The 23,484-nt window shown below is 34.4% G+C and overlaps 1 protein-coding gene across 1 annotated transcript in view; it reads left to right on the top strand.

Annotated features, from left to right (window-relative positions):
• Positions 1-20,429, top strand: part of LOC145684779 (trypsin-1-like) — a 105,032-nt gene extending 84,603 nt beyond the window's left edge. Inside the window, exons 5-7 of the mRNA XM_081757151.1 lie at positions 11,707-11,909; positions 16,036-16,093; positions 20,201-20,429. Of these exons, the coding sequence (XP_081613277.1) occupies positions 11,707-11,909; positions 16,036-16,093; positions 20,201-20,322 (383 nt within the window). The 3' untranslated portion in view covers positions 20,323-20,429. The remainder of the gene's footprint in view (positions 1-11,706; positions 11,910-16,035; positions 16,094-20,200) is intronic.
• Positions 20,430-23,484: the final 3,055 nt, after the last annotated feature.

The following is a 23,484-nucleotide window of genomic DNA, read 5'->3' as shown; positions in this document are numbered from 1 at the left end:
TTTCCTTTTGAGAAATCAACAAAGCCACTGAAATTCACCGGAATGATACGGCCGGTTGATAGAAAAAGTGTGGATCGAGTCCAGAGAAAAGAAGATAGAAACAGCGTAGCGGATACGAATTTCAAGGAGGAAAAAATGACAGAAAAGCTGAGAGACAGAAAACATTTTAGGGGATACAGAGTAAGACACTTATCCCAACATAGGGAAATAGGAAACATTAATTCCGTGATCCCAAAAAACGGATTTTCGATGCCGGCGAGGATAGCCGGGGAAAGAAGAAAAAAGTGTCTTTAGCAAGACTAGAGCACCTGTTATCAACTGTACTGTCTTTGGCGTGAAGTCAAAAATGTTGCTGGATACTGGGGCTTCTGTTTCCGTTTGTTCTAAAGAACTCGCAGATAAATGGGTACAAAATGGGGGCAAGTAAAAGAAAATTCCTTGACCCTAAGAGTAGCCGATGGAACCACTTTGCGTGTGGAGAAATTACAGCGACAGTAAAATTTTATGATTTCGCTGTTAAACACAAATTTATCATTCTCGAAAAACTTTTGCGAGAAATTCTGCTAGGAAGAGATTTTATTTCGAAGGTGGGGATTGTAATAAATCTTTCTAGAGAAGGATGGTATTGCGAGGACATTGAACAGCCGATTTGTTTATTTGATAGTGATTTCCTAGAGAATTTAATTTTAGATTTTGATAGAAAAATAGAAGGAAATTTACAACCGATAATAGATAAATTAGACATAGGCGGAGAATTTAGACAGCGAGTTATTGAAATGCTCATAGAAAATAGAGAAGTTTTCTCAGAAGAACCTAAGGTAACTAATGTTATAGAACATCATATAGAGCTAAAGGAAGATAAGCCAATTACAACTAAATTAAGACCCTTGTCGGAAGAAAAAAGAAGAATTATGTGCCAGTTACTAGATGAGATGGAGTCTCAAGGAATCATAGTTAAAAAGCCTACTAAATATCTCAGTAGCCCCTTAATACACAAAAAGAAATCGGGATCTTTCAAAATTATATTGGATGCGAGAAATATTAATAGGGTTACTAAGACTGAAAAGAGTCAATTACCTGACATACAGGAAGCTATAGCTCACCTTGGGGGGAAGAAGATATACTCAATTTTTGACATTTGTAATGCTTATGGACATATACCTATAGCAGAAGATTCTAAAAAATACACAGGCATGCTTACATGTCAAGGATCAATATGCCCGTGGGTGTTACGAACTATGTACATTACCCTATACGTTGAATAGAATGATGCAAATAGTACTTGCAGAATGTTATTTTAAGACCGCAATTGTGTACTATGATGATGTAGTGGTCGCAAGTGAGAGTGAAGAACAGCACTTAGAAGATTTGTGAATAGTATTTGAGAAATTGAGAAAAGCGAATATAGCGCTCAATTTTAACAAAGTACAGTTATTTGTGAAATCTTTCGATTTTCTTGGTTTTCATATAGAAAACGGGAGTGTATCGTGTGATCGAGAAAAGGTTAGGATGGCCAGACAGATAAAGAGACCTAGGGGTATCAAAGATCTACAAAGAGTCCTGGGGTTTTATAATTATTTCAGATCAGCTATACCGAACATGGCGAAAATTACTGCTCCTCTTTCCCAACTTTTGAGTAGAAATGAGAAGTTTAAATGGACAATTGAATGTGAAGATGCTATTAAGAAACTGCAACAAATCCTTGAAAGCGATCCGAAGTTGCTTTTGCCAGATTTAAATAAGGACTTTTATCTATTCGTGGATACATCGGATATAGCGACGGGGTTTGTAATTTCTCAGAAGATAGATGGAAAGAAGTTAAGAGTAATCGCGTATGGATCTAAGAAACTGACAGATTCTCAGCGGAAATACAATACTACAATGAAGGAACTTCTTGGAATATTAATCTCTATAGAGAGATTTGAGAAATATTTGCTGAATGCACCCACTGTCTTTGTATATACTGATCACATTTCTTTATTACCTCTTTTGGAAGCTACCAAAGTACCTGCTGTTGTTTGCAGACGGATAAATAGAATTAGTAAATATCCTGTTGTTTTGAGACATTTAAAGGGAAAGGCCCTGTATGTAGACTATTTGAGTCGCATACAGGATGATTACACAATCCCGGAGGAATATGAGGGAAATGATTTAATGAATGAATATTATCCCTTAGAGGACGTCGGAGACAACGGGTTCTTGAAACTCGAAATGAGTGATGGAAAATTGATTGATTTTCAGGAGTTACCTAGAGAAAAGTCAATATGACTGCTTTTTATAATAGCGGCAGTTTGAAAGAAGAAAGAAAAAAGAAGAAAGGTATTAGTAGTATACCGAGATGTATTTTACATAACTTTGGTTCGGAGGAAATAAAAAGAGGATTTGAAGAATTACCTTTCCTTGAAAAAGATGAAGATTCACACGGAGAAGAAAAAACCGTGGATAAAATTGTTAACGTTGTAGAATTTAAGAAAGCTCAGAGAGAAGATGACGAACTGGGAAAAATAATAAAGCTTTTTAGTGGGAAAGAAATAGTTTTAGAGGGAAAGCAGTATAGCCGGATTAAACGATTAGCTGAAATATCAATTATTGATGTCGATGGCCTACTAAAGAGAATAGTTACGGATAAGGTAACCAATGATGCTAGATTTGTTATATGGGTTCCTAGTAAATTAAGGGATCTTGTATTGAAAGCTTTGCATAGTTCTGTTTATTCCGAACACCCTGGAATAAAAGGGACCTTTTGAAAACTCAGACGAAGTTTAGTTGGATAGGAATGAGTCAAGACATAACACGCTATTGTTTAGCTTGTGAGACATGTGCGAAATTTAAATCGTCTACAAGTAAGAATACGGGGTTTATGAGCAGTACTCTAGTAACCAAACCTGGACACACGCTATATGTAGATATACTGGGTCAAATAGTCAAGGGGACAGGAGGTTTTATGTATGCTTTTATAGCAACGGATGCGTTCTCAAGGTTTACTAGAATATTTCCATTGAGAAAGATTTCCGCCAGAGCTGTGTGCGACTGCATAATGACAGTATTTTGTCAAAGCGAATTTTATGAAGTTCTGGTTTCTGATAATCATTCTATATTTAAAAATAAGCTTTGGTCTGATACCCTGAAGCTATTGAAAGCTAAAGAGGTGCACACTGTTAGATATAGACCCTGTGGTAATAAAAGCGAAGTATATTGCAAGAAAGTTAAACAGCTTTTAGCTATGAACTGTAAATCACATCCGCAGTGGCCTAATAATATTAAAGAAATTGAATTCGCTATAAACAATCAGATTTGTTCTAGCACCTCATTCTCGCCGAGTTTTTTTACATTTTGGTAGAGAAATGAGGGATCCTTTTGAATTAGTATCTAATGAGATGCGAATAAAGGAGAACGAAAATAATGTATTGAATTATGTGAGAGACACGGCTAAACGAATAGCTGAAGCCAGAGAATTAGCGTTAAAAGTACAAGAAACGACTCACAAAGAACAAGAAAGAAAATATAATGTTAAAAGGAAAGAGAATCCGTATAATGTCGGGGATAAAGTTTGGTTAAAAGCTGTAAGAGTGTCGTGCACCGCAAAGAGGGAGACAGCAGGTTTATTAGCAAAGTGGACGGGGCCTTATGTTATTAAGAACAAGATCGCTCCTAATAGTTATGAAATTGAAGACTTAGTTCGAAAAACAGTGTTGAAGGTTAACTGTGATCAGCTTAAAAAGTATTATGACAAACCAGACTTTGTAAATAAGGAAACAGAAAAAGAAATTGCTGCTCCTAAACGTTTTCCTAGAATGTCGTACAATTTTCGATACAAGTAAGAGTATAAATGTACAAGTTAGCGTACTTTAAGATATTTTTTTATACAGACTTTCTTACTTTTTTTTCCTTCCCTTCCCAAAATCCTCTGTGACCCCTATTTTCTGAATAGAAGACAGTTATTCATAATTATGGAAACAGAGAAATAGCCAAAGAATTGAGGGAACAAATGTGAGACTTCTGACCAGAGAAAAATAACTTTGAACCGTAATAAATTTTAGAGGGAAACCTTCTCTGAAGACAGAACCAGAGGTCATGGAAATAAGAGACGAAGAGGTGGTTTCTTACCCTTCGACAACTGAACTGTGAAAATGAAATTGGAGACTACTCACAGGCTTCTCTCGTACATTTTTAGTGGAAACAGTTCACAAAGTATTAAGATGGATTTATTGAATATCTTTCTATGGGAACTGGGCAGATCCATGTGGTTATAAGAACGAGAATTCTAAAATTCCTCATTCAGTACTAATTCTGGTGTTGAGAAGACCGCAGTTTTTTCTTTTTGTTGTTGTTGGTTCGCTTAGTTTGTCAACATGTCTTTTAAACTATCGGTGAATCACCGAAACGTATATGTATCGGCCAGACCGAAAGCCTTTCCGAGTCTGGATGTCGAGCTCTTGTTCCAGGTGGACAGAGCAAAGAATAGAAACAAAAGAAGGAGGAGAGAAGAAAACCAGTCCAGAGGTGGAGAATCGACGAGTGCAGAAACGAAAGACTGGGACCTTCCCCTTAGTCTAGTACAACAAGTTGAAAAATTAAGGAGACAAGAAGAAAAGAGAAAAGAGGTAAGAGAAGAAGAAAAAAGGAGGAACCTGAAGGAAAAAGGCAAAAGATGGAGCAAGAACTTCCAATAGAAGAAGAGGATGACTATTTATCCATCAACACGGAGAGCATTGGGACACCCCCAACCCCAGGGAGAGATATTGACTGGGAAGAACAAATAGAATCCAAACTCAGTGGAGAGTGAGAGAACTTTTCAAAGTGAAGTGTTTTGTGAGTGACAGAGTGTATATAGTGTTATAAGAATATATATATACTGTGACACTTTTAATCGCACAGGAACAAATGAAAACTTTTGCATAAAGGACATTTTTGGAAATTCAGAGGGTAAAACAGTCTTTTTTTCTTTTTTTAAAGTTTTTTCTTTTTTGTTTTAGGAAAGGTTAATATGTGTTGATTTAAAAATCTACACATTAATTTTTGTATAATTTACATGAATAATTATAGTAATATTGATTTTATTAATTGTCATGAAATTTTTTAATTGTTTTTAAAGATTTTTCACATACAGTATTTTGCGCTTTAGTTACTGTTCTCCTTAGAAGAAGTAGCCGTGGGAAAAGATTTTTTTTTAAACATATGGATGCTTGGTGAGCTGGGAGGCTGATCGTATAAATACGGTCCATGTTGTGTGGGGGAGACACTCTCTTCTCAACCACTAACTTCTTCACATCTCCCAGAGATCCTTACTCCTCTGCGCCTCCAATAGTGAAGGGACGCAGGGATGAAGTTTTCTACCACTCAACCGGACTTACACAATGAGTAGTCGGCTCTGAGATATGCCCTATCATTTATTTTTAAATCTTAGGAAATTAGGATAATTTTAGATAGGATGAATTAAGCATTTTTAGTTAGATTCCTATTATAAGGGAGTCTGCCTTTTATTTTTGAAGTAGTATTTTTAAAATATTTTGCTAAATTTTATTTGGGCAGCTCTCTTGAATGATAGAGACTGTTCATTTTAAGTTAATAATGATAACTCTTCTTTCGGGATAAGTGAGCCTGGAAGAGGGTTTGATAGAGATAAACTTTAGCTATTTTTTTTAGGTGATGGCGGTCGTTATACGGCGAACCAGATAAAGTTTTTTTTTTGGAACCGCTTTCGGAATGAGGAGGCGCTGTTCTTTTTTTGCTTTTAGTACCCAGTCGCCTGAATGATGTCGGCTGCGGATTTTTTTTTAAACATTGTGGTTGTCTCTTGAATGAGGGGGCATTCACTGAGTTGTTATTGCCTTTGGAATGAGGAGGCATTTAGAGTTTTAATTTTTAATTGTCCCTTGAATGAGGGGGCATTTAGATCTGCATTTTTTGATTGTCCCTTAAATGAGGGGGCATTCGGATGATTTTTTAAAACCCAGCTATCTGAGTGATGAATAGCTGCGGATTTTTTTCTATTATTTAAGAAATTTTAAGTAGGAACAGCTGAATTAAAGCTGAAAGAGTAATTTCATTTTTAACCTGTAGAAGATCGAGTGAGTATTCTTCTAGGTCCCAATTTTAAACAGTCGTCTAGTCGAGTAAGCTGGCGACAAATATAATACTAGGTTTGATTCGGTCGGGGATCGAATGAGTCCTCTCCCGGAATGGATATTGGCCGCTCGGCTGAATGAACTGACGGTCTAAAAGATAGAAGGTCGAAGAATATAATTTGATAGATCAAGAATATTAATATTGTATAAAAATTGTACAAAAATTGTAAAGTATTTAAGGGAACTAATTAAAGAATTAAAACCAATATAATTATTTTTTTAATTTTCGCAAATATAAAAATTCTTCCCAAGTTATTGAATAGTCTCTATATTTTTCCTGTTACTTGTGTAGCTCTATTCAAGGAAACCGTTAGGATTTTTTTTAATTCTTTTTCCCCGGATGAGACCGGGAAGGAGCGAAATTTTCACTTGAAAGTATATATGAAATATATTATCTACTCTATAAAATTATAGAGAACTAATTATATATGTGTTTTATATTTAAACGACACATATGGCAACCCCTTTTTCCAGAGATGACGCTCTTTTAAACTCAGAAGATACTTCATCCCGATAGTTTAAGACGTCATACCTCCAATATAATTATACAATTACACTCTTTACATAATTATTGAAGACTAAAATATTAAAATTATTCTAAGAATAAACTTAAATATTTTTAAAAAAAATTAAAATTATTTTATTTTCAATAGAATCATAAAGACTAAATTCTACAAATTTTGTTCTATGTGGACAAGATGTAGTTTCCCCCAGTTCCCTTCTATATGTAAATATATAAGTGAATTAATATTAGTTTGTTTGAGTTGCAGACCGAAGAGCTATTAAACCAACAAGTTTGAGTTCCAAAAGTCTCAGCCCTTCAATAATGGCATTACATCCACTTCCCCCAGTTGTTTTAGAATTTTGCGAGAACTTATATAAAATTCATTCGACTTTGATACAATATCATGTATATTTTTCACTCTTTTCCGCAATTAATTCCTTTGGGATTAAAATCAGCCAAGAATGAGCGGTGAGTTTGTCCTTTAATGTGATGTGGATTACTTCCTTTCCTTTCAGTTTAAAAACTATGTCCTAAATATTTTTCGTAAAAATATTAGGTTTTCGTGGAATATGGGTATACTTTTTGAGGTTTTTTGAGAACTTTTGGTTCGCTGCTCGAAGTTTAAAAAGTGTGTTCAATAATTTTCGTAAATGTTACTCGACTTTAACACAGTACAGTATATATATTTATTGAGGTTTTCATATAATCCTCACTCTTGCAGTTGAAGTGAATGAAGTATCAAAATTCACTTGACAAAGATTAAAATAAAAATTATATAACTTTCGTAAATAAACATCTTTGCAAAACATGGCATATTTTTTTCTGAGAACATCGAATCATCTCAATTCGTTGCCTTTGAAATGAAACAATCATGAATGTGCCTTTGAAATGAAACAATCATGAACATTCCATCTTATGATGCCGCCAAGGCCAGTGCATTTTTGATTTGGGTGTGAAGTATTCCTTTTATAACTTTGTGTTCAATAATTATTACTAATCCGCATGTATGGAAATGCGAATAGTTTAGCGGGTTAGGATGAAATATTTGTGTAATAAGCAGTTAAATCCCGATCAAATGAAATATCCAACTTACTATTTTACCCCCTACTTCATCTTTTCCTAATCGTTTTACAAATCTCCGAAAACACATGTGATCCTTATTAGTGCAACTTAAAAAGTGAAAATATGCGAACCAGATAAATTCAGTGGTTTAAATTTATGAAACAGATTATCATCCAATCAGTTTCAGGCACCTAATGAATAATGTTCTTTCTAGCTGGTTTTGGTCCGCAAAATTATTTTTGAAGTTCCCTGGATACAAGTGATACCCACATAAAAAATTATTTAAACTGGAAATAAATAAATTGAATATTTTGAAAATAAAAGCCCTAAAATGATAAACATTACCCAATTTGCGGCGCTATAGGCTTTTATGTCTCTTTAACTAACGTTGAAGTCTTTGACTGACTTTGTGGTCGTTTAACTTATGACTGAATGCAAAACTTGAATCGATTACTGAATGCAAGCATTTCAATGGACGCTAAAACTAGCGCGAAGTGAATATTATGCATCGTATTAAAATTATGAGCGCTTAGGACTCATATAAAGACTTTTCTCCTCATTTTAGATGATGGATGTTAGGCTTCTAGTTACCTTCAATAGCTCAATTTTTTTGCATTTGTTTATGATTCCATTTTTGTACTAAGTCAGATCTAAAGCATTCATAATAATACAGTTCTTGTACATGTTGTCGTCAATTATTATGAATGCCATTGTAATGGTAAAAATTCTAATTCGTAGATTTCGATTACTAAAATATGTTTAAACAGTGTATTTTTATTTCGATTAATAAAAATAAATCTAAACAAATTAAAATTCTTGTAAGTTATAATATTTTCGTAAAATTATTCATGGACTATAATGTGATGCTGGGCGGTAATTGAATTGTTACTTATAAATGGAGTTTCTTTTCTTGTCTTTCTTTCTCTCTTCCTTTCTTACTCATTGTAATAACTTTTTTTTTTGTCAAACTGTGGTTAGTGCTTTTTCTTTAAGAAAATTTAAATAATTAACCTGATATTCCTAAATGTTGGTTGTTTTGTGGAGTGAGTTGCAGTATAAATAAGATATAGTTTTAAGTATGGGAACACGTTATGTAGCTGCATTTATTTATCTTGCAAATATGAAACAAAGAACTTACAGGTATTTCTACAAGTCAAAGGTCAGTAATAATGACTATCTGGTTACAAACAAATTCTTCATATTATCTTTTATGTTACGTTGATCAACTGTGGCTCTTTATTCCTAATGAAGCTGAGTAATGGAAACTAGTGACGACGACTACTAAACTGTGGTAATTCTATTAAGAACTTCAGATAAACCAAACATTTGCAATATTGAATTGTGGATATAACTTTAAAGTTTGTTTTTCTCATCTTCCAATACTTATTTAAACTCTGAAAAGAAAGCGCAAATTTGTCACACGAATTAAATTTGCTTATGAACAGTTTATACGAAAAATAATACAATTTTCCATCGACTGAAATAGATCTGAGTAAACCTCTCTGGCGGATTTGCTTGGATCTAGGTCAGTATAGTATGTACTAACATGCATTTGGTAGTTGTAACAGGTTTAAAGTCAGATTTTTTCTTTTCTTCCGATATGTTACGCAAAGAGCGATAGGTTTATCCTATATATAATACTTCGCAAGCCTTCAACTATATTTCAATAATTATCCTGGTAACTCTTCTTTCTTTTCCTTTCTCTCTTCCTCTTTGCTTTCTTTAACTATTCTTCCTTTTAATCTTACTTGTAATTCTTTCTTTCTTATCAGTTTCTTCATCTTTTACATTTTCTTTATCTAGTATCACTTTCTAATGAACTATTCTTCGGGAAGTTATTCTAGCCTTGCCTTTCTTTTCTCCTTCTGTCTTCTTACTAGCTTTATTTTCTTTTCCTATTTTCTAATGTAAAATGTAGTTATGCTGTTTCATCCCTCCTTAATATTGTTTTCTGCTTTTTTAAAATTTTTATTTGGTAACTGTTTGTTTAGTTAGAAAGAATAAAGTTATAGTAAAGAGGAGACGACTTTTAAGGTAGTATAGTGTTTTAAAATGTTAAATTGTATTTTTAATTTAATTAGTTATTTTTAATTTTTATAAATTTAGAGGAGCCGTCTATGAAAAGGTATGATTTTTATTATTAAAAATGAAATTTTTTAGATTATTGAATATTAATTTTTACATGACCGTTACCGCAAAATTATTTACAATAAAATTTATTTTATTATTTTAAAATTTACAAAAAAATATCTTCGCCATCCTGTCCCTTCTAAATTTAATAATTAAACTATCACTAAAAGCAGCCTAGCATATAGTTAATGTAAATTTGCCCAAACACTCCCTTCCGAAAAAGCCTCTTCAATACCTTTCTTAAAAACTTATATAGGCCATTCTTTTCACTTTTACATTTTTTATTTGTAAAACAATACCTATTTTTTCTTTCTGTTTTTAGTTTTTCTTTTTTAACCTAAAACTATCATAAAATTAAAAACTGCCCTATTATTCTTAAATAAACAATTTAAATGCAAAATTTTAACAAATAAACATATTTGACATTTTAAAAGTTGTACCTAAATTTTAAAAAAAATATTTTTTTTTCAATAAACTGCACAATATCACTAATTTGCCGTTATGGTCGTGTACTACTATACGCGATCTTTTATTTAACTAAATAAAAATGTTCGAAAGTCCGACGGCTACTTTAGGCAAAAGACTGGTGACCTTTCACCTCTCACGGAGTAGATGCGGTTATAGAAAAACGAATCAACAAAATTTAACTTTTTAAATCATTTTACAGACTGGCGACAAGTTTTTTTTTTTTTTTTCATTCGTATACGGTTTTAAAATAACGACCACGACTAATTTTATTTTACAAATTTCATCTTTAGAAAGCTCTACTTGAATGCTACTATTATGAAGAAAATATCTTATATCTCTTGCAGATGTTTTGTAACATGAAACAAATCTGTTAAAGGAATAATATTTATTTATTTGGTACATTTAGTGTGACTTACAAAATATTTTTATCTTAAATTTTATAATAAATTACGGTCATTTATTGGTTTTGCAGGTGAATAACACAAACCTTGTCAGCACAAAAATACCTACACATATATGCATATTTTATACATAAGACATTTTAACAAAGAGAAAAGAAGAAAAGCAAGTTGCAATAGGCCTACATTAACGTTGCCAAATAAAAGAACATAATATATAGTAAAACTGTCTTTTTGAAAACCAAAATATTAAAATAGTAAAAAACTACGATTAAGCAGAAGATAAACCATAAACCACATATACTAAACCGAAAAATTATAAACAAACGAATAAGGAATGAAAAATCTTGTTCAATTTGTTACAACAACAACATCAATTTTATTGCTTACAACAATTCTGAAATTTGGTACTAGGTACACATTTCTGTCAGGTAAATAACAATACAATAAATCTAACAAGTATAACTCACATTTCAATCACTGTTTTCTCTACCAAATTTTCGTTCCTTTACACTTAAATATGTAGCAAAGTAAAATTTCAGCTAATCTAGTATTCATCATTTTATTTCTCATAAAGAAAAAAATAATGTACATACATTATCTATACTAATTTATTTTAGCATTATTTTAAACCCCAAATATGCGTATTCCATAACCTCTATACAACAAAAATTTAAATATCTAAATCTAATCTACGCAATGTCACTCTCAATAGTTGTACAACATTTCTTGTTAATGACATTAGTATTTATCAGCAACATTTACAGAGTACAAAAGGTACCTCTCTAGTATTTTCTCTTCTTAAGTTATTATTAGAGTAGAAACATTTAAAAAAATAAAGCTCTTACATGTTAAGATGTAATAGGCTTAAGTTTTGTAAGGTGCTTGTCATACCTAGCGTACAAGTATTCATCTCAAAAATAGTTCTAATAAATACAGTACTACTATAATTATAGGATATTTACGAACACCATGAGAACTGGTAATTGATGTTCAAGTATGTAAACTATTACAGGTGAAACGTATGCAGGGAAGATGGCTGTTGCAACTGGCTGGGGTACAACCCGGGAAGAGGGAAAGCCATCTTGTATTCTCCAGGAGGTGGAAGTTCCTGTAATAAGTAACGAAGAATGTAAAAAGACCAACTATAGCGAGAACATGATCTCAGATAATATGTTGTGTGCCGGCTACCCCGAGGGAGGAAAAGATTCATGTCAGGTATCTACGAGGACTTTTTTCTTTAATATATTTTTAATCAAACTGTAATTAACCTTTAAACAATCTTACCCAAACAACTCTTTAAGTAAGTTATTTCTGATCAGGGTTGCACACATTGATATACTCGACCCAGTATACACTAACAATACTAACTATACAAATATAAGCACAGATCGTTCCTTCACTTCAATAGATTCAAAAATATCCAATTAAACCGTAATTGTTTCTTTGGTGTCATGTAGAGCCTCATTGCTTTTAATTCCTTGAGAAAACTGCAAAAGCAAATACGCACAGTTAATAACATTTGACATGTATATTTGAGGTGTTTCAGGTAGAAACTTCAGTGCTTATAAATCACAAACTGTTGGAGATAATAGGATGAAACGAAAAGAAGATAGAAAAATCACATATAATGCACTAAATGAAGTGTTTCGTTTGCCCCACATAGCCACATATCATGGGATCCTGAAGGGCCACCCGAAAATAGCAAAGTGTATATTTAAATAGAAATATATATATATATATATATATATATATATATATATATATATATATATATATATATATATATATATATATATATTTTTCTTAACATAATTAAAAGATTGTGAAAGAGCAAACAACTTTTGTATAAAACTAAAAAAAAAAAAACTAACTAACTCTATGGCCTATGGAACCCGGAGGTTCAATGCCGCGTTCACAAAAGCTCTCCACTGACTTCTATCCTTAGCTAACTGCATCCAGTTTCTACTTTGTATTCAAATCTCTGCGAGATCCATCTCATCAAACAACTTTTGTATGAAAACTTTTTCTTGTGGTGCACCACTCACGAAATGACTGCCATTTAGTTTCGAGTTCTTGTAAATTTAGTTAAATTATTTAATGGTTAAACATCATAAATATCGATAACTGTAGATAGAAAGGTGAAACAAAAGTGAAATAAAAAGATATCAAAAAGTGCCTCGAATGGAATGATTTGCTAATCCCACAGGACTCTCTAGCATGGCTCTCCGGTAAGCATCCAAAAATTATAAATGGTTAAGTATGTAATTTGATACATAATTCAGAGGATTATGCAAAAATATACAAGTTTTGCAGGAAAAATTATTTTGTTACAAGCACCGTGTATAAAATGGCCACCATTCCATTCTCAATTCTTGTAAATCAGACAAAACACAAGAGAATGATGACCATTTTATACACACCCCCACACAATAAAACTACTTCCTACAAAAGTTGCGTGTTTTTGTATTTTGTATGATCCTCTTCCTTTGACGTATCAGTTAACTTATACTATTTAAAATTTTCGGGTATCATCCGGGGCCTTATGAGGAAAGCATAGAGCTCTATTCAATGAGCATTTTGATACTTGCTATCTCACATTTTGTTTTACACTTTTATCTTCAACTTTTTATGATTTATAATCATTGGGCCGTTATCTTTCTACAGAAATATGTCGAAAACGGTTGAATATAAATGAACTCAACAAATACTCAAATAGGAAATACCATGGGAAAAATCGAATGGTGATGTCACGGTGGCCCCCAAGGGCCGTTCTTCAAGGGGTCGCGGGGCCCAACTTTGAAATTTTAAATGGAAACATGGGGCGAGTGACACCTCGTTCGATAGAACTTTAAAAACTTTGCCGTTTTGGCAAAAGATTGTTCATATGGGTCTCCGTTTTCAAAATGGCCGCCAAGACATGGTACCTGTATCAGATAAAACGTTCAGTACCACTAATATGAAAATGGTTGAAGATAATAACGGATGAAACTCCTATAGGAAATCACAGAGGGTATTTATCATTCCACGCTTGAGAATAATCCAAGGAAGAAAAAGATTATTAAACTATAAGTGACATAATGCTAAAGAGGAAATCTAATTCTTAGCAAATTATCTTTCTGATCTTCCTCCGTAAGTGGGTGAAGCGGTAATGAATGAAAAAAAACTTAAATGAGAACCCCACATTTACTTGCAATAGGTATGGTTTGTTTGAAACACTTGGGTGTACAAGTGACTAGTACTGTAATGCACCAATATTGTGCAGATGACTTTTGAGCAAAACCAACGTTTGTACAAATTGTTCTAAAATTGCATTGTTCCACAAATTGGTTCGCATTTCAGTTGATTCATTTTTGCAGAAATCAATGCCTGCAATCAAAATGGAAGGTACCATTTAACAAGAATTTTACCTACTTTTTTTTCCATTACAGACATCTATCTCTTATAAAAACACATTTCAGATAATTTTGTTGTGTAGATACAATTTCCAAAAGCTAGGGTTCTCATTTGCGATTTCACCGTTCCTTCCCGACCCACATCTCCCACTTACGGAGGACGTTGGAACAATGATTTTCTAGGAATTAGATTTCCTCCTTTGCATTATGGCACTTTTACTCTAATCACCTTCTCTTCTGTTGCAACATTTTCGAGCCGTGGAGTGATAAATTCCCTGTGTGATTTCCTGTTCATCCGTTATTATCTTTAAACATTTTCATATTAGCGGTACTGGATGTTTTATCTCATATAGGCACCATGTCTTGGCGGCCATTTTGAAAACGGAGACCCATATGAACAATCTTTTGCCAAAACGGTGTTTAGTGTATGAAGATCTATCGAACGAGGTATCACTTGGCCCATATTTTCGTTTAAAATTTCTAAGTTGGACCTGGGCTCCCATGAAACGCGGCCCTGGGGGCACCACGACAATATCATTCGATTTGCCCCATGGCTTTCCAATTTGAATTTTTGTTTGGTTCATTTATGTTCGTTTTCATATTAGTGGTACTGGAAGTATATCTAATACAAGTAATATATCTTGGCAGCCATTTTGAATACGGTGACCGATATGAAAAATCTTTTGCCACATCGCTTTTTAGTTTTTAAAGGTCTATGGAAGGAGGTGTCTCTCGCTCCATGTTTCCATTTAAAATTTCAAAGTTGGGCTCACTGCCCCCTTGAAGAGCAGCTCTGAAAGGCACCGCGATATCACCATTCGATTTGGCCCATATGTTCAACTGTTTTCGAGATATTTCCGTGGAAAGATTAAAATGGGCCACCCTGTATACACCAGAAGTATAGTATGTACTTGTTTAACAGAACGTCAACAGTCGGTCAAAAGAAAATTAAAATATCTAAAGAGTTAATTGCATGTTGGGTATAAGTATGTGAAATGACCAGAAAAAAGTGGATTGAAATGGACTGAAGAAGACAAGAAGTGAATTGAAAAGATATTAAACCAGATATATCACAAATCCAGAGAGTGAGGACGAGTTAGTACGGCAATTAGGCTACTAGGCAGATAGTTTGGGAGAGGTGGTAGACAGTAAGAACAGGAAGATGATGAAGAAGCAGTATAAAATCTGGTCTTCTTTGAAGAAGCCTTGCAAAGGTGACATAAGTACAGAATTGTGTACTTAATGGCAATGTTAAAGACAGGAGTTTATACATATAGTTGTCACATTAGTTTTAAGAATTTTATAAAAGAGATATTGGTGGTGTGTGTGTTTGAGTATTTGGACAATGGGGTCCAAGATATATATATATTTCCCCCCAAAATTATCAGCAGATAGATTATACGTTCTACTGTGTTGTAAGGAAATAAAGTATCCATTTTTTATATAGATATTAGCTTATCTACTTTGAATTAACGCAAATGTGAAGCCAATTAATTTTGAATCTCTGAAGTAGATCTGCTTATGATTTTAAGACTCGTAATACATGCTCCTACTGTGGCTGAAGTACTACTACAGTAATTTCTTAATGTTTAAAACATCTAAATACTATACGAAATTAAACTGCCCTGTATCGAAGAAATACTAATGGGGGAAGTGGACGTAAGCATTATTACAAGCATTTGATCCCAATTCTCAATATATTGCTGCACTTCATTTCACTGATTTTCAATTTTTCATATACCTCTTTAACTACCTCTTGATTAAAAAGGAATTCGCAATCTTACCAATACTCTGCTGTTGTAGAGATCTCACTTAACTGTTAGTAAGCTAGAATATACTTTCTGGCAGAACATTTAAATAAGGAAAATTACAAATATAATGTTCCGTTGTTTTATATTTGCCTTCGTTTATTACATATTAATTCAATATATTTGTCTTTTTTTATATAGGGAGACAGTGGAGGTCCGCTGGCTTATGAGAAAGAAGATAAAAAGTATGAGCTAATAGGTGAGTACTTTATAGATATGAAATGAAAGAGATGAAGCCACTCTTTTGTAAATAATGATACAGCAGAGTACAGAGCTTCCCTAAAGTTGGTGTTTTAATTTCCTGTCAATAGAAACACTGCTTTCTTTATATCACTATAATTGAGCATTTAAAGTATATCCCTACGGCCCATACCTCATGCTTCCTTTGACAGTGATCCTATCAGTTTGATTTGAATATGGAAAAAAGTTCTCAAAACAAGTGCTCTTACATGAGGCTATTACATTGTGTTGTTTTCAATGCATAGGGCAGAAATGTGGACTTATTGGAACTGGAAAATGAATTTAATAAAGTACGGCATATGGCGCTTCTTTACGAATTTCTGCTTTTTCGTCTTTCTCTCACTTACATCCGCATCGTTTGTTATTTCCATATATACCATCTAGCATGTCTGGATAAATTCCAATGTTTCTTGTCCTATATTTCTTTATTCTGGCCTACCTCAAGGCTATGTCTCATCATTGCTTTTATATTTATTCGTGTCACTGACATGATATTCTTACCCTGTAAGGTCCATAGTTTCCAGTGTGCTGATGACATGTTTTTCCCAGCTTTGGCTATACTATTTCACAAATTAATACCACGATTAATTAAGCTATTCATAGATTTAGCAACTGGTGTCGGACATGGCACTTAACTATCAACGCCGCAAAAACACAAACTAAAATCTTTATCACCATTTTCCGTGGCATTCACGCCTCACAACTGCCATTAACAACACAGAAAACAGATTGAATTTACTTAGAAGTCTCCTTGGCACAGCATGGGGATTGCAGGCACTACTCTTCTCAACACTTACAAGATCTGCCTTCGCCCCGTTCTGACATATGGTTTCACAGCTTGGAGGTCAGAAATCATACAATATTACCACAAGCTGCTACGTATAAAAATACATGCTCTCCTCCAAAGCTCTACTATATAATTACCGACCTCATCTCGTGAACTGTTCGATCACATTTCTTCATTAATCAAATATATTATCACCCGCTAAGAGAGTGAACATCTCTTCTTTCAAACAGTCTAAAGGTGCGTTCCCTGCACGCCATCTCATCTTCTCGCCTTCACACCCCTATACCACTCTCTCTGCTTTTCACAATATATAAGTACACAATTACTCTCGATCACCATGAGTATATCATCTGCACTCTAAGCACTTCGAACATTCCGGCTATATCTCATCTTCATATCATGCACAGTAAACTCGTTTCTTTCTACCTGGGCCTCCTCAATGTATTCCGTCATGTCTAGAATCACCCCTGGACAGAATATTATAATTCAGCACCGGTCTTTCTAACAAATTCCTTAGTGTTGTGTTTTCTGGCAGCACTTCATCCTCCTTATCATATTCACCTTTTCATCAGATAACATAGCCTTCCATCCGGATAACAACAGCCGCTTCTGATGATAGTGTTAACTTTAGAATACTAAATAATGTTATTATTAATGTCTCTTCACCCATCGATACGAGGGGAAACCCAAAAGAAACCGGACTTTCATTATAAAAAATAATTTATTACATTTTTTACAAAATTCTTTCAGTCTCCTTCAAAGTACTCTCCATTAAATGCAATTCATTTCTTCCATCTTCTTTCCCACTGTTCGAAGCACCTTTGGAACTCTTGAACTTTTATATCGTCCAATGCGCTCTGCGAAGTTCTTTTTACAGCCTCTACACCATCAAAACATTTTCCTTTTAGATTTTGCTTCATTCTCGGAAAATGCCATCATATTGGTCAAAAAGTTTGGATCACTTTCAATTTGATTTTTCAAGTCCTGGCTCAAATTCAGACGAATGATTTGATCCTGTGTGAGCAGGTGAGAAACAAACTTAGCGGCAACATTGCAAAACCTCACGCTGGCATGAGCTCCAACTCATTCCTGCATGTTTTGAAATATCATCGATCATGAAACGACGATCCTCGCTGATTTTGGGGCAGATTTGTTCGATGTTTTCGTCGTTTTGAAATGATGAAGAGCACCCAGAACGAGCATGATCTTCAACACTCATCTCACCACACTTCAAGCGCCCAAACCACTCAAAAGGTTGTGTGCTGTTCATAGTATCCTTCTTGAAAGCCTGTTGAAGAATTTGGTAAGTGTTCGTTTCCGATTTTCCAAGTAGGAAGCAAACACACTCCTTGTTCCTTTGAATCTGCCATAACGATTTCGCAGGCGGAAAACGAGAACAGTTGAGAAAAACAATAATACGATCAAACGTTAACCTCCTGCGCAGACGCCGCTTGGCCAACCGATCTGGGAAGGTCTCTACTAGACCCACCTAGCAGGAGAACTCTCTACTATGCCTAAGAACGGCAGCGCTCTTTCAATCCGGTTTCTTTTGGATCCTCCTTCGTATTTCTTCTTACTCCATGTATTTTCCTCAAACTCTTTCTCTAGTAGGGGGTGCAGCCCTCATAATAGAAATAACCCTCACACCTAAAATTTAGGCTAGGTAGGTTGAATGAATTTTAAAAAGATGGATAATAAAACTTACCTAAAATAATAATAAAATAAAATATACAAAGAGAAAAAAACGTAAAATATTATTTTTATAATTTATGATAGGGCTGCTGATGCACTCATTATTATCGCGAAATATCACCACTTTGTAATAGAAAGCGCGGCAGCCTGCCCTTTTAGAGTATTTGGAGAATATAAAGAAAACCACTTCTATTACGCAGTATCAATCAGTATTCGTTATTGTGTTCAAATAATATGCACATTCATTTATACTATTGACATTTTAAAATGTTTGTCTTTTCAAATCAGCACTACAAAGGGCTCCGATTTCCAAATGATCTCGACGTCACTTGAGCAACCGTTTTGGTCTCTTACTTCCTTTTTAGGAGCTAGAATTAACTGATGTTTACACATAAAAGCACAAGGAAAGCGTCATCCAGAGTAAAACGTTTAATCTAACCGCTTAGCGGTCTGTCTGCACCACAGGTAGTTCTTGTACCGCCGGTGTCAGTGCAGTGTTCGCAGTTTGAGGGAAATTTCCTTAATCTAGGGAAATTACAAAGATAAATTTAGCTAAAAAAATGGAAAAAGGGAGTTTTTGCGGTAAAACGTTTAAATCCAGGGAAATTCTCGCGGCAACTGATTGACCAACATAAATGCTTAAATTTTTCTTTGTTCTTTAGTAATGAATCAATATAATAGCAATAGTTTGTGTCTGTGTTTGTTCAAAGTAGCATATTTAGCACCCATTATTGGCTGGGTGTATTTGTATGTATTTTGGTCCGCGGTGGCTCAGTGGTAGAGCGTTCACCTCTGGTGCTTGGGGTTTCGGGTTCGATCCCAGCCCCCACCAAGTAAACTTTGTGGTGGACAAACACCATGTGCGTGGGTTTCCTCGGGTTCTCCCCGTTTCCTCCCACTTTCTTCATTCCACCATTTCATTCATTACTCATCATCACCGTCTTCTTTGGCCTCACCGGCATAATCGTGGAACGTAAAACACTAAGATTTCATTTAATTTTGTATCTATTTTGTTTAAAAAAGAGAAGAAAGAAGTAAAAGAAATAGAAGCGAAAAGCAAATGAATAACACGAATGTAGTTGGCACTTCCTTTGATTAATCTTATCACAGTATTTGTGTCATCTGACAGGGAAAATTCCATGGGAAAAGGGAAAATTTTGTGTCAGTCAGGGAAATTTTCTTAAGGAAGCCTACGAACACTGTGTCAGTATCTATCTAACGACTCTTGTTAGCGAGTCTTTTTTTTTTTTTTTTTTTTTGGCAAAAGCAGAAGAAAATCTTTTTCAATTGTAAACTTCTCTTAGTGAAAATAGCTTTCTATCCCAAAGATTAAGGGGGGGGGAGGGGAAGAAGACTGCATTTCACTTTTAGTTGGAACTATTGCTGAACTTTCAAAGGAATGAATTGCTTACATAATATCAAGTAATAAGTACTGCTTACAAGCACTTTGCGTCGGGATCGAGTTATTTAGATTAAGAAATAGGCCCTACAAATGACACGTAGAACAAAAACTTTATATTAATGTTAAATTATAAAGCAGGTTTCGGTTTGTAACGAATACTAATTCAATATTATTTTTAATTTCAGGTGTCGTATCTTGGGGTAATGGGTGTGCAAGACCTGGCTATCCTGGAGTGTACACTCGAGTCACAAGTTACCTCCAATGGATCAAAGATAATTCCAAAGAAGGGTGCTTTTGTGAAGACTGATAGAATTATACCAACACTATTTATTGTTAAATGTTTCACTTTACACAGCCAATGTTGCAAGAGAATTCTTGTAACGAAATCCTAATAAAAAGTTTCTTTTCTTTACCAGTTAATATGAGTTTCTTTTTCTATTTATTACTATTATACTGTGAGCTTCCAAAGGACAGTTCTGCCGCTTTGAGGAAAAAGTCACTAAGTCTAGAGGGGATTCGACTTGCAAGGAAGCGACATAAAAAACATGTTTATGATTGCTGACTTTTGTGTGTGTGTGTGTGATTTTTAAATGACAATTTAGCGACTTAGTTACAAATCTAGTGATTTTTGTGCTGCGAACAACTTGTCCTTCTTCCAAACACTTTTACTTCGAAGCAGTTTTAACGTATGTTATTTTTCACTCCTTTTGTTTATTTTCATTAGAGAAAGTTACGACGAATTAGGCAAATATACAACTCTACCACCCTTGACAATCCGTTTCTTTTCTATTACCTCTTGATTTCTAACGGATAATAATAATTCAAATCTTCTATGTTCTTTAGTTCGTAGAGCTTCCGTTGAAAGGCACAAGTAGACATCATTACCAACAGCAATGAGATTAGCTGTAGAAATGTGATGAAGTGAAGTATTTGTTAATATAATAACATAGTAATAAAAAACATAAAATTTATTTATATCATTTGAGTCTCGCCTCTCTCCTGCTAAGCAAAACCTTAAAAAGGATGCTATTTCTTCAAAGTAGGAGTAAAAATACAGAAAACAATAAGTCAATCCCAAATTGAGGGATTGGTTACGTCCAGAGATATAATTGGGCATATACGGAAGTGTATAGTGTTTTGCACCTAATATTTTATAGCCCAGCATATGCTCACTTTAAATTTATGATACAGCAGGCGACTTATATGGAGATGTGTATACCCCATATTTTTCAAAGCGGTCGCGAGTATACCCACCAAACATTCGAGCAATACACCACTGATTGGGCCCGTTGACAGAAATGTTACTAGGAAACTGTTTGTGTGTGTAGCAGTTGTAGTATCGAGTAGTACCAGTACAAAATTGGCTTTGTTAAAAACATAATACGCAATGTAAATTGGATCTGGGAGTTGAAAATAGTGTGTAGGGACAAAGAATTTTATAATTTTTAGGGACTTTTCATCCCAATTGGAGGATTTTCGTCTCTTTTTTTAAATGACTTCTTGTGTCAACGTTTGGCAATATTGTCAACGACTATAATAATGAAGTCTTCGGAAAAGTTGTTCTATACTTTTTAAGGATAAATACGACTATACAAACATGTACAGCGGTGGACACTTCTAAATGGTACACCTTAGCCGTAAATCTCCATATGGCTGTACCATTTAGAAGTGTCCACCGCTGTACAATCAAGTATGGAACACACATACACAGTATATAAGGTGTATTAAAACAACACCGACAACGTTTGGAGGTGATTCCTGACACCAAAATAAGATAAAAAGTATAGACCAACCTGGGTGTATAAATACTTCGTTTGGGAGCTATGGGCTGCCGAAAACATGAAAAAAATTAACTTTAAAGGTCCATAGCTAAGAAAATATAGGGCTTACCTTAACGGATCAAGACTTCTCTTAGGAACTAGGTTCATCACGTTTCTTTCATGCTTCTTGGCGTCCGGTAATGTTACGTCTAGCAACTTTCTCTCAGGTTCGTGGTAGTCAGCACGCTATCGTGGAAATCAACACCTTGATATTGGCAATCAGCGCCAGTCGTGGCAATCAGCACCAATAATTGGCTGTGGCAGTCAGCACCCGTGGCAATCAGCACCCCACCGTCTGACAAACATGAATTTTACCAACACCCGCAATTTTATTTCCATTACCAACACCCGCAGCGAATATATAGAATGTTCCATCATATTGCCTGGGAAATGTGGAGGTAGACAAGACTTGGAAAGGAAGGGAAAGGCCTAGAACCAATATATTAGGTGCTATGCTGGTATTTGCCCGGCGTTAATGAGGAAAACTGTAGATTTATAGAATTTATGTAAACGTATCTAAAGAATTAGTTATAACTTTCATAATAGTTCTACTTGTTCTAAAACACTATTGCGATTATCTGTACAGGTATTGTAAAATAAGTAACACATCTTTCAGTTATAATAGTAAATTTAAACAAACAGAATTGTCGTTTCCTGGATACTAGGGTTGGGTGACTTGATGTTAGAACTGCAAGCAATGACAGGGTTGGGATGTAAATGGGTATTTACTGTATTCATACAATAATTTCATATTAATATATTTATAATCCAGGAGCAAATGCGAACTGTATTAAAAGTATCACAGCGCTAGCATGAAAACGGAGGAACTTGAGACGATACAATTAAACAACAAGTGTCTCGTTCGGTTCTCTAACAAATCGATGCTTCTATATATACAAGAAAATTTTAAAAATAGAAACAGATAGAATGTCAACGGTACCGGTTTGATTCACAATCTCTTCTGATTCTTAACTGAAAGAATAAAGGAAATTAACTTCGTTACGAACAAGTTCTTATTACTGGAAATTCACTTAAAAAATTACGACTTTCAATTCTCGATGGGAGTTCATATGGTTCGGGATCTACGTTAAGCTGTACATCGACGTCTCGTACAGTCTCGCTGCTGAAAGGGACGCTAAATTATAATAAAATAAATAAGTACAAAAACTCAATAAAACATATGATTTAAGTTGCACTTTCACTACATAAATAATAGTTAATACTTCTTTCCAAGGCAAAAATTAAAATCCAGAAGTTGATTCATTTATATTGAGCAGAATTTGAATGTTCCACTTACTTAGGAAATTTCGTGTTTCTACCACCAGTTGTTTTCGATCTACAAGTCACCTCTTTTGACTATTGTCCGGCATCGGAGTTTCCAGTGTAGTAGGCTGCATTGCATGTGGACCATGGGTATTACATCCTACTCCTCTTTACACGCATTTCACGGGCCAGTGACAGTGTAGACTTAACGGTGGAACAGGTGCCACTTGAAGACTTCGAAAGCACAATAGTTCATTGGGCTGACATCAGAACCTTTGACAGGATGTCAGAGAAGGGAATTGCAGAAATTCCAATTTCCTTTTCCATACTGCGATAGAATTCCAACGATGTTTTCGCCGTGTGACTTAATGTTTTGTCTTGGTGTA

This window comes from Thermobia domestica, chromosome 5 (genome assembly GCF_964235325.1).
Source record: "Thermobia domestica chromosome 5, izTheDome1.hap1.1, whole genome shotgun sequence".
In the NCBI taxonomy this organism is placed as follows: domain Eukaryota; kingdom Metazoa; phylum Arthropoda; class Insecta; order Zygentoma; family Lepismatidae; genus Thermobia; species Thermobia domestica.
The sequence above is the reverse complement of the archived record's forward strand: the minus strand, read 5'-3'. Positions and strand labels throughout refer to the sequence as shown.